Raw genomic sequence first — 17,530 nt, 5'->3', positions numbered from 1 at the left:
CCCCGCGGTCGCCGGGCTCGGTCCTCCCAGCGCGTCGCCGGCGCCTTGGCTCCTCCTTGTCCTTCCTCGCGTGATTTTTATCGCGTCCATTTTTTGTGCGGGGACAAATAAATAAATAAGGACCGCTGTCGCCCGCCCCCCACCTCGCAGCCCGCGCGGCGCCGCTAGGGGCGGCAGCCGGGCCCCGCGCCGGTCCGCTTGGGGAGGCGGTGGGGCGATGCGGAGCCCCCTCCCGTGACTCCGGCTCTCCGCCATGCCATGGGTTAGGCGGACTCCATCCCGCAGCCGAGAGGGCACCAGCCAAGCGAGGCGGCGGCAGGAAGCGGCGCGGCCCAGCCGAGGAGCGGCGGCGAGAGGCAGCGGGAGGCGGGCGCGGCGCTCCGCGGCCCCCTCCATGGACAGCGGCGAGGAATTATGAGCCGCGGCCGGCGGCCGGGACTGGCGCTCGCCCGCTGGGGTTTCCCCCGCTGCGCGCCCCGGGGCGCCGAGGCTCCGCTCTCACACGCCCCCTGCCTCGCCCCCCCCGGCAGCCTCTGCCCCCGTCTCTTGCCCCCTCCCCCCCCTCCCGCCACTGGTACCGTCCCCGCTCTCCCCGCTGGGTGCTCGGGGTTAGGATAATCTCGCTCGCACCCAAACCACAGCGCTCCCACGGCTAATCCTGCCCTTTCCCCTCTCCCTCCCCACCCTGCCTCCGGCCCTTCCTCTCCCGGCGCTGCCCTCTCCCCTCCCCTTTCCCCCTGCTCGCCCCCCGGGCCCCGCCGTCCCCGTCCTCCCTTCTGCCCCCCGGCGAGCCGGCGGCCGGGCGGGTGGGTGCGAGGTCGGGGCTGCCAGCCACCCCGCCCCTCCCCGGCGGGGCCGTCATTAGGCTGCCGGTTGATTACAGGGTATTGATTTGTATGTGCTTCTCCCGGCGCCGGCGGCGGCCGCTCCCGCTGGTGCCGCCGCGGCCGCTGGAGTTAGGGCAGCGCTTCCCGTAGCGGCGGCGAGCTCCCACCAAACATGTCGGCTCCCGCCGGGCCCCGGGGTGGCCCCGCCGCTCCTCAGCCTCCTCCGGCTCCTCAGCCCGAGATGCCCGACCTCAGCCACCTCACGGAGGAAGAGCGGAAGATCATTCTGGCCGTCATGGACCGCCAGAAGAAGGAAGAGGAGAAGGAGCAATCCGTGCTCAAGTAAGGGCGGGCGTATCCCTTTCTCGTCCTCCGGGCCCTCGGTTGCGGGCGCGGAAGTCTCTTCCCCGGCCTCGGGGGCGGCACAGCCGGAGCGGGAGAGAGGAACCGGGCGGCCGGGGGCGGGCAGAGGTGTCTCTCGCCGCCGGCTCTGTCCCGGCGGCTGCTCGGCGCCGGGCGAGTGTGGGGCGCGGGGAGGGGACCTGCCGCCGCGGGAGTGGGCAGAGAAGGGGCCGGGAGGCCGCCGCGACTCGAGCTCGCCGCCTGCCTCAGCCGAGCTCCGCGGGGCGGGCGGCGGCGCGGCGGCTCCGGCTCCGCACGCCCCAGCGCTGGCGGGGGCAAGGCGCCCAACATGGCCGCACAGGTGCCGTTCTCACCCGGCGTGTGCCATCAGGAGGAAGGGGGGTGGGTCGAGGCGGCGGTTGGCGCCGCCGGAGGGGGCGGATCGGCGGCATCGGGCCCCGTCCCAGGGGCGCGGCGGGCTCCGGGCTGGTGGCGGCGGCCCTGCCGGGCACTGGCTCGGCCGCCCGGGTCGGAGAGGGACCGCCGGGGCCTAGGCTCCGGCCGTCTCGCTGGGTGGGTTTGCCACAGCCGCCATCTTCCCCCGACAACGTGTCTGCCACCCGCCCCCGCCCCGCTGCTCTTTCCAAGCGTGAGCCCCGGCGCCGGGGGAAGCGGGGAGCCCTGCCGCCCGCCCCGCGCGGCCATGGGAGGCGGCGGCGGCCGGGCTCCAGCACCGGGAGCTGTCCGGGCGGCCGGGCTCCAGCACCGGGAGCTGTCCGGGCGGCCGGGCTCCAGCACCGGGAGCTGTCCGGGCGGCCGGGCTCCAGCACCGGGAGCTGTCCGGGCGACACCGCCCCTGCAGCCCCGCGCGGGGCTGGGTGGCGCCGGGTCCCGCCGCTGCCGCCCGGGCGCGGGGGCCGGGCAGGCGGGAGCTCTCCCCTTGCGCTGTGCCCCAGCCGCCAAGGGGAAGCCGGCGCTGCTGGACGCGCGGGGCTCCGCTCTCCTGAGCGCCGTGGGTCGTGTCCTTCCCCAGCCCGACTGTGAGACAATGAGTAAACTCAAGGAAACTGTTCTCCCTCCGCCGCGGAGTAGTCACGCTTACAAATAAGCAAAGCTACTACTATCGTGGACATGACTGTTGTGAGTGTGGTGAAGCTGAAGCACTAAGTATCTTTTTATACCAAAATAAGCATTGTGTCCTGGACATGTTAACTGCAGCTGGCCCTTCACACTCTGTACCCGGCAGCTCTCTTCTGGGCTTTAGTTGCTGACTTTGGAAGTCTGTTTCCAAGATTCATTGCATTATTGTTACTGTCATAATGAAATCTTCAGATATCATTTGTGGGACAGCTACTGAACTGTGAGATGATCTCCTAAAACTGTTTCAATGTCTGTGTAAAAAGATATTTTATTGGGTGAACATTTTGAAGAATGACGGTGTGATGTGAGCACTGGAAATAAAGTGCCATACCTTGTTTTATCACTAAATACCTCACTGTCTCATGCTATACAATTTGATTGCTATTGTGATACATGTATTTTAAAGCAATTTAAACACTCTCACATTGAGAAATCATGTGGCTTATCAAAATAAATGCAAGTTTTTTGTCTAAAATCTCTGCACTCTTAAAAATAATTAAGAAAGAAGAAAATGGAAGATCATTCAGGCTGCATTTTAAGTATACAATAGTAACATTACAGTTTTAAAGAAGGCTCCTGGCAACTTTTGTTGTGGCCAATAATTTTTACAATCCAATATAAAGTATGATTTCAGTATGATGCGAGGATCAGCTTCAATCGCCAAGCTCACAAAGAGTAAACTGTTCTGAAGTAGTGACAAGGTAAAATCAACTTTAAAAATGCAACAGAACTGTTTTCATTTGTAATCTTCAGAATCTTGGAAGCAGACAATGGACAAAATAAAGGTCTTAATCAAATCTAAACTATAAACTTCATGTGGGGTTTAATTTCTCATTATGTTTCACTAAAGCTTCCTCTTGAGTTCTGTGTAAGCTGTGGGGGAAATGGTACAGCATAATGGATACACAAAGGGTAGCCTAAAACAGCTGTCTTAGGAAAATGCTGTTGTCAATGGCATTTGGATAGATGGCCCACAATATTTTACAGAATACTGAGAAGTGAAGTCAAATGAATAACTCAACAGTTTCATTTTTCTTAAGGTGAAGTGGCTCCTTGAAACATCAGGTACATGTTCATTTTGAAAATATCTAAAGATTTATTAAGCACAACCCTCCATCAAAGTCATACCAGAGCTTATTCTGCATTTTTAGCGAGATATTACTGAGTTTAATTCCCCTGAAAGATGTTTTCCTTCTGTCAAGAGTAGAGAAAGAAGAAGAAAGAAAAAAACCCCATATTTATATGAATGAACTACTGTTATTGCATAGAGATAAATATAGAGCTAAATCCTGCAGTCTTTGTTCAAGTGTAATTCTCCTCGAAGGCAAGCTCCTTTTGAAGTGGAAGGTATTTTTGTCTGACTAAGCAATAAATTTGTGTCATTTCATTCCATAGAGAAATATGAGAGGATAAAAAAAGATGGTGAAAACAAGAGTTGACGTTTAGAGATATTATCAAAAGAATTGTACAAATATTTTAAAAAGGGGCAAGGATGGATTTCCTCATTTTAAAAAAAATATAATTTATGATGAGTGTCAGTATGAATGGCTAGTCCCTGGGCTCTGTTTCCTTTCTCCATTCTATTTCTGTTTTGTGCTTTTCAAATTCTTATGCTGTGCCCATCACTGTGGTATTTGAGCATCTTCCAAAAGTGCATTAAGTAGTGTGACTCACATCTGTAATGTGGACTATTTATTCTTTTCCCTTCACTCTCTGGAGTAAATATGTGTGGATTTAAAATAGATACATAACTTCTTCTCCTTATGGTTGTTTTACTCTTTTTGGGGAAAGGAAATGCAGATGGTATTGAGTTGTAATCTGTAGCAACTAATAGTGGTCAGGTCAGCATGAATTCTTGCCAGGATTTGCTGGAACATGATGGCATGGAAAGCAGAAGCTTTCCAGATTTGCTCTCTCTGTTGGCCTGGTTTGCTCTGTGAAATACATCTAGCTACAGTTGTGCACTGTGTTCCTGTGGTGGAGCTTCCTCTTTAAAAAGGAGGATGGGTAGCAAAATCTGCTGCTTTGACTGTCTCTCTTTTGAAATTTTTGAGACCCATGGCATGCATTTTGAATATTGTGTACTAGGAAGGTGTCTTTTTGTCAGGGTTATTAAATGTATATTTTTCGTAATATTTAATATGCATAATGCATGGCACTCAGAGAGAGTGAATTTATGTCTGTAAACTGAGTGTAAGTCCTTCTCTGCTGTTACAGGAATATTTACATATTTTCAACTTTTATCTTTGTGGCTGTTTTACTTTCATGCATATAGTGTAAAACTTTCGGTGACAGCTTTTCCTTTACATTATGCACCTCCTTCCTCTTACAAATTCTATTTTTGTTTGTGTAAGCTTTCTGAAAGATTTTAGATAGCACTTTCCTCCATATGGATTAATTTATGGGATCAGTCTTGTGCTTTTTTACCTTTAATTTGTACTTTTTCTATATCAAAGGACTGGCTTGAGAGGATGCACACAGAAAAAAAAAAGATTTGTACAAGATGTTAGGATACTGACATTATTTGTAGGCTTATGTTTCAGCCTGTGTGATGTGCATATACACTTTTCCACTTGCAGTATCATGAGTTTCTATCTCCTTTGCCTAACTATTCTAAAGATAAAACACTCTTCTTGTAAAGTCGACTCGCGGCTCTGAAAATACAGGCATTTCAGCTTTTCACGGGTATGGACACTTTGGCCCGGTAGAAGATATGTTTTCCCAGGAGAAATTAATCATCCAGCTTTCCATATATTTTCAAAGCATCACAGGTTTAGCATGAGGTCCTTATAAAAGATCTCGTTTGTATGTGTGTGTGGCTGAAATCGACTGGCATTGTCATCTCTTGTATCCAGGGGGAGAAGACAGATGGAAACACAGTGGCCTGGCTAGAGGGTGGTTGCTCTCTGTCAGCCACCACCCTCAAGTCCATAGTTAGCTTTAGGAAGGTATGACTGACCGCAGGCTTGTGTGTCCTCAGTTGCTCTGTGTCTGTGGTTGCCCAGCCACAGTAATAACTGGGTGGCTGCGGTGACTGAAACAAAAAAAGCAGACCTCAGAGAAGCTAAACTGTGTGGGCTCTGTATGGCACTGTGGGTAAGGGAGATGTGGGGCAGGATGCTGGGCCTGGGGGAAAGCAAGCAGTAGACTGATGGCTCTGAGTCACAGCAGTGTAAATATCCACCTCACAAAGCTATTGTAGTGCTTTATAAATAATTATCCTGGTTTATAAATAACCAACTCTGATTTACGCTGCTTGAAAAGCATTGCATATTTAGGATTTGGCTTTTGGGGCTGGAGGGATGACAGAGATGTAGGTGGTGATTATTGGTTTTGTTTGTTTGTTTGTTGTTGTTGTTGTTGGTTTTTTTTTTTTTTTTTAATAGAAAAATGTATGTGGGAATTTACAGAGTTTACTGGAAAAAATTTGCTTTTGGCTACATCATAAACTAGGACTCCAGGTAACTAGTTATTTATTTTAAGTTATGGTCCCATAGCTTTACACTGTGTTTTGCCAGAATCTGAAGTGCTATCAGAACAGTCCATTGCCACACCCCTATCATTTGGCTTTTGTTTCTATGTATTATAAAATGAAGTATGGTCAAGACGACTTTAAAAGTAATAGCTTCATGCAGTGTAAATAAGTGATAGTGGAAGTTGTATGAAAAGATATAATTGAGGAAGACAGTTGTCCCTCGTCCTGGCTTCCCCTCTTTCCAGCCCTTTTCCCTTCCTACTACCTCATTCTCTGCTTCCTCCTCATATTCTTTGTCGTCTCCCGTTTCTTTTGTTTTAACCATTTGTACTGCTTTTTTGGGCATCTCTCAAAACTGTCATTATCCCTCGCTCTTCTCTCACCACATGCTCAGACATTTCATACTGTAGATAGTACTTGTCAGGATGTTACAGCTTGTACCATTTGCTCTTCAAGAAGACCCAGTGTTTACAATTGTTCTGTAAAGCATCTAGCACACTTTTGGGCACTCTCCACAAATAATAGCAGTAGTACTTCCTCTTAGTGACTAAGCAGAATGTATCTGGAGATTATACAGTCTGGCAGTTACACTGATTACTGGGTTTGCTAATATTATTGTTTAGTAAAATTTCAGAAGGCTGCAATAGTGCACTCAAAAAGTACAAGCAGGATGGGTTGGATTTAAAAAGGCCTGACACCATATGGGGCCAAAAAATAGAAAAGCCATTAGAAGATTTAGTCAACAAAGAACCCCAAAAGTAAGTATTTAACACTAGCCAGTATGTGCTTTCTGAAAAAAAAAAATCTTGTCAAATAGATCTGCTTTTACACTGCTTTGAAACAAAAAGAAGAAAACATTTAATTTTACATCTTGAAGACAAGACTGTAGACCATACTTTAAGGCACTGAGACTGTAGCCTAGAAAGCAGTGACTGGGTAAAATTCAGTGGTCTCTGGAAGCAAGGTTAGGGGGCTCAATGGTTCATTCTGGTTTTTGTATGCATGCATTTCTGAGCTGAGTAATGTTTAAATAACTGAGAATGTCAAATAATTGATTTTTCCATTGAAACAACAGCTTAATTAATGTTTATATTGGAAGTGTAAAAATACACAGAAGGTTACTACAGAACTGATACAAACTGTGTTTTTACCGTGCCAATGAGGTTTTAAAATACTTGCAGCATATTCAGTGTTCCATAATAAGGAGCAAAAAGTAAGATAATACTTTGAACATCGAAATTTAATCCAGTGAAATGTGAAATTAGTCATGTGTATAAATGTTCAATTTTTATCTGTAAGGTAAGCTTGACAGCCTTGGTAATTTTCTTCAGTGAATGCCACCTCTAACCCTCTGCTCTACTGGCTTCTTTAAAGTTTTACTGCTGTATTCACAGTCGGTCAGAAGGCTATGAACGTTTCTAAGTCCATTGGGCCTGCCTTTCCCAAGAAGGACTTTTGTGTGTGTGTTGCCATCTTTTGTTTTTTTCTTCAATGTCTTCTCTGATTTTTTTTTTTTTTATAGCAACTGGGAAGATAAAACCCAAAAGAACACAAGAAATGATGAATTATGATATCTTCTATACTTGTTTGACTGCAACAGACATTACACCTTAACAGTGAGCTTTGAGGTGGGGGTGATTTTTCCAGTTAAGATTAGATCATGTGGGCTGTCTTAATTACGTCTCACTATATCCTGGTTAACAGCTACAAGTTATCATAGACAACATAATCTCTTGAAAAGTGGGCAACAGTGAGTCCTCTTAATTTAGACTCATAAGAAGAATCTCTTTAAATACTTATTGTTTAAAAATGTAATTCAAAACCAGATGTCTCAGGCAAATTAATTCTTGTTAGAAATCTTAAGTTCAAATCAAACCATGTTGTTTTCAATTCTTACTGAATATAGATTTTGTCTCTTGCAAAACTACATGGTGTAACAGGAGGAACTGTTATATTGAAGTGTAACTGTCTGTTGAGGGTATATTATAGTTTATTTGTAAGAACAGTTTGCATCTAATCTGATAGTGCTTTTGTAAATTCAGTAAACCCCAGTAATTATGTCTCGTGATCTGTTAGACTTCTGATGACACAATGAAATTGCAAAATCAGGGCTATGCTGAAAAGCTGCTTATGCATAGTATTATGTTGTGACTGTTTCCTCTTGTTGTTTCTCCAAGGTATTGTCTTGAAGCTGCAAAGGGATCAGTCAGAACTGAGACGATAAGAGTTACTGTAACAGTACAAGATTGTATAGGGGGACTAGCAGTGCATTTAAGAAGTTAATACGTATCATTTCTGGAGAGTAGGAGTTTGAAGTAATTTATACTGTTCTCTGCTGTTTTCATTGAAGGTGGAAGACAGTTCTTTTATAGTGTCTAATTAAAATATCAGCTGTCATCACATTTCTCTGCCTAAACATGTTTACAGAGTGATCTTAGTTACTTTTTAATAAACTGAAATTAAATTCATGCATTTTGGGAAGGAGTTTATAATGGTGTTCTTTAGGTATCTTTTGGAGTTTTGAAGTTTTGCAACTAAAGAATTGTCCCTTCCCAACAGATTGGATGAGGGATGAGTTAACTCTGAACGTGACACGTGCCCCGACCCAACAGATGAGACCAGGTGTGAGTTAACTCTGGGTATTTCTGTGCGGTTATGCAAAGCGAGTGACAGACAATCACGCCAGAGGTCCAATTCAATTATGAATTTACTAAAAGCACATGGTGGAATACAAATTACAGCAATTAGTGACATGGCAAAAGTATGTTATAATATCACAAAACTTATCAATACATTGACAGCAAAAGTCCTTCTAAAAACAGTGGATTGGCAACAACTAGTAACTATAATCCAAAACTTAACAAGACTTTAGTAGCAGAACTTACAATGATATTACTTTTATATGTTCAAGAAAAGGAAGAAAAAAAAAAAGAGAGAGAAGAAAAACTAAGATACTAGAGAGAGAGAGAGAGAGAGAGAGTAAGATATCACCACTCTACAGGTTATTGGTCCAGCGATGATGTCCTATGGAGGGAGGGTGGTTGCACTGAAGACTTTGGTCACGCTGCGCAGCATATACATGCCTCACCTGATGCCACACACGGGGTCATTTTATAACCCAGTTCATTTACATGTGGGTGGTTCATCTCCTCCCTCTGTTCGCTCTTCATGCTAATTAGGAAGACTCTTCTGGAAATGGGTCTGGGGTCTTCAAACTAGGGGAAAGTTCATGGTACTGACCAGAAGTGAGTTGTTTTGCCTGTCAGGTGTAGCTGTTAGTTCATGGTTTCTTCTGATAACTGGTTGTCCGACAGATGGTTCACCTCTATCATTCCAATTAGGCCATGGGGCCTTCACTTGATTGCCTTTATCTTGCAAGATATCTGCCACCACAGCCATCCATCTCTTCCACCAAACACAAAATAAAACCTTGGGAAAGATAAGACGAGATGTCTGCCTCCACAGCCATCTATCTTGTCCTCCCAAAGTAACAAAACCTAGATGTTTAAGGCATAACACAGTCCTTTGTTCTGCTAAGGATGGGGGCAAGGTGGGGGAGCGCTTCAAGGTTGTCACAAGAACATCTTTGATTTAGACTTTCCACTCTTTTATTAAAACCGTAGTGAAATATCCTGTTTGTTTTAGCAGGAGTTAGTGAGAGCTGAACTTGTGTTTCAAAGAAGTCCTAATGCTTCTATTTAGAAAATTTAGAAGGAAAATCTTTAAACTTTAAATAAAACATAAAAAAAATTTTCCTTTTTACTGTCTCAGTGGGGCTGGTTCTTTCTTCTTCAATCTCGTATCAAGTTGTTTAGATACTTTCTGATGACTGATTATTTATTTAACATTAATATTTTTAAGGTGAATGGTTTCTTATACCAAATATTATATTTTATTTCTACACAGAACATCTCACAGGTCATAAAGCATTACTAGGTATTTGATATAATGTGGCATTTTGGTTCTATGCATTTGTGACAGCATGCTTTCTTTAGAATGCGTATTATCTTAAGCATATGCGGGACATCAAATGTTCAGACCTTTAAATAAAATTGTAAGTTAGAAGCAACGTTTTTTTGAAAAGGTTTTGCTATTATCTTTCATATAACTTTTCAGAAACAAGTACTCCAGTGTGTTAGCAAGAAATCTTTTTCCGTATACTGTTACTCTGAGTCTTGGTGCATTTATACATTTTTTCTCTTTAAAGAAAGGATAAGTGAGAAGCAATGCTTTTAAAGCACAGCTAACATGTAGAATAATAGAAAATAGGGCTAGTTGGGACCTCAAGAGGTCTTCCAATTCACCCCTTGCCTTGTGGTATAACCAACTATAAGACAGCAATTCCTGACACTTATTTGTCCCAACTGTGAGGGCCCACCTGGCCCGTGGAATAAGTAGGATTCATGGCTGAGGCAAGGGCACGTAACAGATGATAGACACAACTCAAGCTAATCAGCTCTGCAGAGGCTATGCTGCCTACACAGTAGAAGGTGACAAGTGGACCAAACAGATCTTAGGGTAAAGTTCTTGGATCCAGTATGAAACTTGTACAGATTTTTCAATTACAGTTTACTACTGAAAGGTATGAGAATGGCTTACCTGACTAGTGACCTAACTAGAGATGGAGATTCCTTGATCTCCCTGGATAATTTGTCTCAATTACTCAGAGTCATCACCCTTACCATTACATTTTTCACCTACTGTTAAACCTAGATCTCTTTCCTGCCATTTTCTCCTTACTTTGTACTCAATATAAATGCAGAACAGTCAGTTGCTTTTGTCTTTGCAGCAGCCTTTCATATATTTCACATATGTGATCATATCACCTACTGTAGATTCTCATTGTCTCCTTTCTGTAGACTCAGCAGGTCATATTTTCTAGGCTTTTGGCCATTCTCGTTGCTGTTCTTTATATACTTTCTAACTGATCTTTTTTTAAATACAATATCCAAAACCGGACACATTATACCAAACAAAAGTGTGTGTGGGGAGCACAAAGATAACGTCATTTGTCTTGCACAGAACACTTTCCTTGTACAGCCAGTGTCATGTGTGTTCAGGTTTTGTCTTGTGGTATAACATTATGAATTCATGGTCAGCTTGTGATCTACTATATTTTCAACATGCTTTTCTGCAGAACTGCTGTTGAATCAATCATTCCTCATTTGTGTTTTGAAGTTCATTACCTCAGCTATGCATAGTGTTTGCCTTCATCCCCAGTGAGTTCTATTCTGTCTGTATCAGATGCCTCTTATGCAGTTTGTATCAGAGTGCTTAAGTGGAATGCACAAACAGCCCTTGGAGCAAGAACAAGGATTTGCCTCTAGCGAGTATCCTGATCACAGAGCTATTTAGACTTTCTCTTGCTTGTCCATATATTCACATTCCTGACTGCACAGTTGCACAACTTCACTGGTAGGATGCAGAATAATCTTATTCTAGTTCTGCCCATAGCTTGTTTGTTAGGGAGGAGAGCTGTGTTCAAATCTCAAGCTGAGAAGGATCTACAACACAGATCTGGCACCTCCTTGGAAGGACATAACTGCTACAGTCTTGTAAGGGAGACAGATGTGTCCTCTGGTAGATTTATTTAGTCTGTGGAAGCTGTTAGCTGACTTATAACAAATTTGACAAAGAAGTTAAGGTCCCAAAGATACTTAATTACTAAGGGCCTAATGAAAATAGATGGGTAGTGGAAAGGGATTGTCCACACTCCTGACTGTGAAAAGTCAGTTCATACCATATTACATCCCAAGGAGTCCTTATGGGGAAGAACAATAGAAGACTTCTTTAGGCTCAACTTCGTTAATGAAAATGATTGTCTCAGTTTTGGTATCTTTTTCATTCCCATGTTACAACATTTAGAGCTTGGGTTAAGGATTGAGCTCAGATTCTCTGGGATTCCTCTGACCAGATATGAATATCTGCAGTGTAACACAGCTACATCTGAAATCTCTTCGATTCGGTTTAAAGCAAATGGAAATAAAAAGGCACCTTTAGGATGTGATCAATCTCATCTTAAATTAGACATTTCAGGCAGGCTGGATGAACTGCAGAGCCAGTTTCTGGATATGGACTTAAAAAGAAGATAGAGTGAATGTGTCAGATGTAGAGGTCTACTTTGTAGACATCTTGAGCTAGGTAAATTGAATCTCACCCTCAGAGTTCTGGCTTGAGAGTAACTCTTCACAATTTGGTCTTACAAGAATGCCATAGCCACTTTCCTTACTGGCACTGACTTCTGTGGTTCTCCAGACTTCTTTAGAAGCCTGTTTGTCAACCCGCATCTTTTGCATATATTTCAATCAATTATTAATTAGGGCATGCTTATTTATCCATATCTTTACTATTTAAAACTCACTTCTGGGAACCTGAGCACGTTTCCTTTCTGGTCCAAGGTTATTCTTAGGAGTTGGTATATCTCTTATTCTAAATTCAGAAAGCCTTCGAAGAATGAGATGTAGAAAAAGACCCTGGAATACAAGATCATTCCAGCATGCAGGATTAAGCATACCTATTAACAAAAGTACATTGCAAAGAAAATCTTCACATGTCATTCACCAATAAGAATAATGAGTGGTTATTTTGAGACAGAAGATAGAATCTCATAGCTGAAGCTAGTCTGATTGCTAGATGAGAAGTTACAAACACAGGATTTGTCTACTACTTGTAAACTTAGGACTGTGTAACATTAAGACTGAAAGAAAAATCTATATACTCAGTTTAAGCTGATAATTTCTTTCCTTAACTCACACACCATCTCTCTTGCTATGTATTAAGAGAAGTTCTAGAGATTTCACATATGCTTTGAATATCTTCTATGCTTTAAATTATTTTCTGCCAGTTAGCCATTGGTTTAATAATATTTATGTAGCTACTGTGTATTTACAAGTTCGTAGGTCACTTTTGATAGTAGTCTGTTAAAAACATGCTATTGAATTGCTGTGCGTTCTGAGTTCAGCACTCCCTTGCTTTAAAAGCCTGGATAAACAGGTATCTGTGAAAGATGTTGTGTGGTATAGAAATCAAGTATGTTTTTGCTGAATCAGGCCCCAAGACAGTTCGGGAACATGGGTTTTGATTCAGCACGCTTTCATTAATTTGGTTAGTCATTGCGATTATGATTCATTTCATTCTGTGTAACCGACTGCTACACAGTAAGTGACAGCTGAACCATGTATTACCTAACAGCTAGAAAAATAGCATCACTGTCACGTTTAGAAGGCTGAGGATTACACTTTTATTGAACACGTGTTTTGTACGAAAGTTAAAATGCTTTGGGAAAATCTTGCTTTTTCTCAAAAGACTTGCAGCATTACAGATATGAAATATCACAGTAAACAATGTGAACTGTTTAAAAATAAGAGTTTAATTTTAATTTATGAATAGAATGAGGCTTCTTGTTCTGATTTTTAATAATTTATGGGCTTTTTGCATTAGTTGTAGAAGTATGCCTGTGGACACTTTGCTGATAGTCTGATTTACATGTAAGTGGTAGGTTTGAGGAGCTAAATTTAACTGAATGGGAAATATTCCTCAGTGCTGATTTTACCTCCATACTAATATATATAACATCAAAAGACGTTTCAAGTGAAGCAGTAATTTTAATTATTCTGCTGAACTTTACCAAAAATGCCAGGAAAATTCGAAAGTTAGCAGGTTGTAAAGATAAGCAAAAACCCAATATGACTGGAATAAAATTGTATTTTTAGCTAGTGTCCACATTTCTTTTTACAAATTGTATCTTTCATGTTTAAACATACATATCAGAAAATCCAAATATATTTTTTCCTGCCTTGTTTATGGTTTATCTGAAAAAAATGCTGTTGAGGGTACTATGAAGGCACTGAGCCAAGAAAAGGTATTTTCAGGGTAGAGTACAGAGAAAGTACTTGGCATTTGAAAGTGTTGAATTCTTCTGTCTGCTTGATATCTGAACATGCAGGTGCCTGAAGATAAATGAAATTTGATGGACTACAGCTGAGCACTGATGTACATTTATGTATTTTGAATTTATTTAGGCATGGTTGGAAGATAAGTGTTTTAAACTACTTTGTAGTGTTCCTGTTAACATGTCTTCCACAGAATTTGAGTGTTCTTGTCTAAAATTTGGTCTGAATCATATATTTGAAAAGTCTTTCTAACAGATATACTCCTGTATAGAAGCAGCTTTTATTTGGTGAAGGGTAGAATGAAGATTTGGTTAGATTTGTAACTATTAGTATGAATGGTCATATTTGTTCTGCACAAACAATAGAATTAGGCCATTACAACACTGACACTTGTGCCTAAACTTAACTTCTCAGAAGTAAATAACTATTTTTTAACTCAATAGGACCAGTTATTTACAAGTGAGAGAACCATTAATTAAAAGGAATATAGGTTGAAATAGTGCCTTTGTAATAAAAAATAAATAAAAAATAAAAAGCATTCACTGAAACGAGAGTTTCACTGTGGAGCCTGAGTTACAGCTCAATAGTTAATAATCAGTTTGGTGTTTTTTTCTTTTTTTTTTTAAAGTTTTTAACCATTGTGCTTTGCAAATTACAACATTTGCTCTTTTAATAAGAAAGGATTTCCTGCAATTTTACCAGTGAATTAATTAGTTCACTGGGTCATTAAATGAGTAAAGACACTATTGTATATTTGTTGTTGTTATTATTGAAATAATTCAATTATATACACCTCATCTTATTATTAGGTTAAATAAGAAAGAGTAGTTTACAGTTGGTAGATTGTTTTGTCACCCTTCATAACAAGGTTTTTATTTGACAATGGCTTAGGAGTTTTTTATTATAGTTATCTGTAAAAACTTTGCCTTTTGAAAGGGCTGCAGTTCCTAACACAAGTAAGACTAAGCACTTCCTTAATAACAATGACCTATTTTAAACCAGCTCCTGCCTCCCATTGGTGCTGCTGGGTGTTCAGTAAAGCTGCCCACAAGAAAGATGGTGGCTTATGTTAAAAGAGGGAAATTACCATTTAGTATCTTCTATCTTGGACATAAATATCTTTTATTCAGTATTTGTAAACTTACTGAATATTATTATCATGATGTGGAAGGAAATTTATACAAGAGTTCTACTGTGCATTTCTACTGCTTAATATGTTCCGTTGTCATTAGTATATTTTTTAGGGATGGTTTGAACATTTGCATAATAGTTTTTGTATTTACATTAGTGAAATATATTTGACCCTTAGTTTCAGTTTAATAAAGTTTTTCTTCAAAAACTTTCTCTATGTTTGAAATAGAGGGAAGGATTGTTATTGAACTCTTTCCCATCAACCCAATTATTCTTTGCCTTTTAATTCATAATTAGGTTCCTATTGCCATAAAAAATGAAAACTTAGAGAAGATTTTATACATAAGCATGTAACTTACTAGATTCAAAACTAACAATTATATCGCTTCTTTTTCATATAGAGCAAGTATTTGCATTTGCTTTACATGTCCAGGTGTTGGGGGAAGCTGCAGGGGTGGCTTCTGTGAGGAGACACCAGGAGCTGTCCCCATATCAGACAGAGCTGGCTTCAGACAGCTCCAAAATGGACCCACCGCTGGCCAAGGCTGAGCCCATCAGTGACACTGGTGGCATCTCTGCAATAACGCATTGAAGAAAAGATAAAAAAGTGCTGCACATGAGCTGTGAGGGAGAGGAGTGACGAAAATGTGGGTGAAACAGCCCTGTAGACACCAAGGTCAGAGAAGAAGGAGGGCAGGAGGTGCTCCAGGCACCAGAGCAGAGGTTCCCCTGCAGCTTGTGGTGCAGACCGTGGTTAAGTCACCTGTCCCCCTGCAGCCCATGGAGGTCATGGTGGAGCAGAGATCCACCTGCAGCCCATGGAGGATCCCACACCAGAGCAGGTGGATGCTCGAAGGAGACTGTGATCCTATGGAAAGCCCCTGCGGGAGCAGGCTCCTGGCAGGACCTGTGGCCCCATGGAGAGAGGAGCCCAGGCTGGAGCAGGTTTGCTGGCAGGATTGTGACCCCTTGGGGGACCCACACTGGAGCAGTCTGTTCCTGAAGAACTGCACCCCATGGAAGGGACCCATGCTGGAGCAGTTCATGAAGGACTGGATCCCATGGCAGGGACTCCGCACTGGAACAGGGAGGAGTGTGAGGAGGAAGGAGCGGCAGAGACCAAGTGCTATAGACTGACTACAACGCCTGTTCCTCATTCGCCTCGGCTGCTCAGGTGGTGAAGGCAGAAGATTCTGGAGTGAAGCTGAGCCTGCAAAGAAGGGGTAGGGGGAAGGTATTTTTAGCTTTGTTTTCATGTCCACTGCCCTACTCTGTTATTAATTTGCAACAGTTTAGATTAATCTTCCCCAAGTGGAGTCTGTTTTGCCTATGACAGTAACCAGTGAGGAATCTCCTTGCCCTTATCTCAACCCATGAGCTTTTCCATCATTTTTTCTGCCCTTTCCTGCTGAAGAAGAGGAATAAGAGAGCAGCTGGGTGAGCGTCTGGCAGCCAGCCAAGGTTAACCCACCACAGTGTTTTTAAATTTAGTGACACCACTCTTCCTGGGTTCTTTGCAGAATCAACACAGCAAGAGAGGCTTCTCCAGAAGGTACCTCTGAGGGGCTAAATTCAGCTCTGGAGCCCTGGGTAGTTCTCGGCTGTCAGTGCAGCACAGGCTGCTCCATCACCACCCCAGCTGCTCCTTCCTGCCTCCGTGACACCATCATGGCCCTGGTGCAAGTGTCTCCTGAACTGTCCAGTGAAACTGCTTCAGGGAAGTTAAGCTGATCAAAAATATTTTCCCCTTCACCATTTTGACAGCATTTTTTTAATCTACAAAATGGAACTGATCCAGTTTACTGTACAGTCCCACAAGCTGCTGAGCTGACACAACTGAGGAGCTGGGAGAGATTAGCTACAGTACTTTTGGAGTTCCTGGAAGCAAGGGACTTATTCCACCATTATTTCCACAGTCTGCAATGACTGGTCATATTGCAGTGAAAAGCAGCAGTCAACACTCATGAAATAATTTCTGGTTTTGAAGGTGCCATTTGAGGTCTGTGAGCGGATGCAGCCAAAATTATTGTTCAGAGCTTTTCTCATGAAGAAAACAAAGAAAATGCTCAAAAATTTTTGCTGTTAAATAACTGGAGGTGAAAGACCATTGCTGGTGTTATTTCAGATAGAACTATGATTTGTGTCTCTGTATCAAACAGTGTATACATTTTTTTTCTCAGACACTTGCAAAATTCTGATTTTCTGATGTGATGGAATAAGTTTGTTCAGCTTATAGGACATGGAAAGAAAGGAGAGAGGAAGTAGCTTGGAGGAAGCTGGCTAAGTGAATGGGCTCTAGAAAGCTGTGTTGTTGCATTTTCCAATGTGATCTGGGACATAAATAATGAAAGCTGTGTAGCAAAGGTCCTGCTTGTAATTGTTGCACAAACAAGCTCTTATATTTTCACAGGTGACTGGACACTCTTTTTATTGTGTGAAATTATAAGACAGCTGCTTTGCCCCTAGTATTTCAGTTTTTGTATGGAGATTGTTCAAATTGTGTGATGAGTTTGGCTATATGTTTGCAATATACTGAAATATAGGCTACATGGATATTTTAAAAAAGAGGACATATAAATTATTTTGTTGCCATTTAATCTGTTATTAAAACATAATTTTAAACACTGAATCCTGTAGATGACAACAACTGTGATTGAATTTCAATATGCCAGAGTCATGAACTCATGAATTGCCAAAGTTCATAAGATTGCACAGGCAAATAC

General features: G+C 42.6%; 1 protein-coding gene across 18 annotated transcripts in view; it reads left to right on the top strand.

Moving 5' to 3' along the window:
• Positions 1-999: 999 nt before the first annotated feature.
• The window catches only part of RIMS2 (regulating synaptic membrane exocytosis 2), a gene marked incomplete at its 5' end in the record, with an annotated part of 471,635 nt that continues 455,104 nt past the window's right edge, over positions 1,000-17,530 (top strand). For all 18 annotated transcript variants that reach the window (XM_082045213.1, XM_082045206.1, XM_082045230.1 and 15 more), the window contains one exon: positions 1,000-1,169. In XM_082045213.1, the coding sequence (XP_081901339.1) occupies positions 1,000-1,169 (170 nt within the window). The remainder of the gene's footprint in view (positions 1,170-17,530) is intronic.

The sequence above is a fragment of the Streptopelia decaocto genome (assembly GCF_964273445.1).
Source record: "Streptopelia decaocto genome assembly, chromosome: 2".
Classification (NCBI taxonomy): Eukaryota; Metazoa; Chordata; class Aves; order Columbiformes; family Columbidae; genus Streptopelia; species Streptopelia decaocto.
The sequence above is the reverse complement of the archived record's forward strand: the minus strand, read 5'-3'. Positions and strand labels throughout refer to the sequence as shown.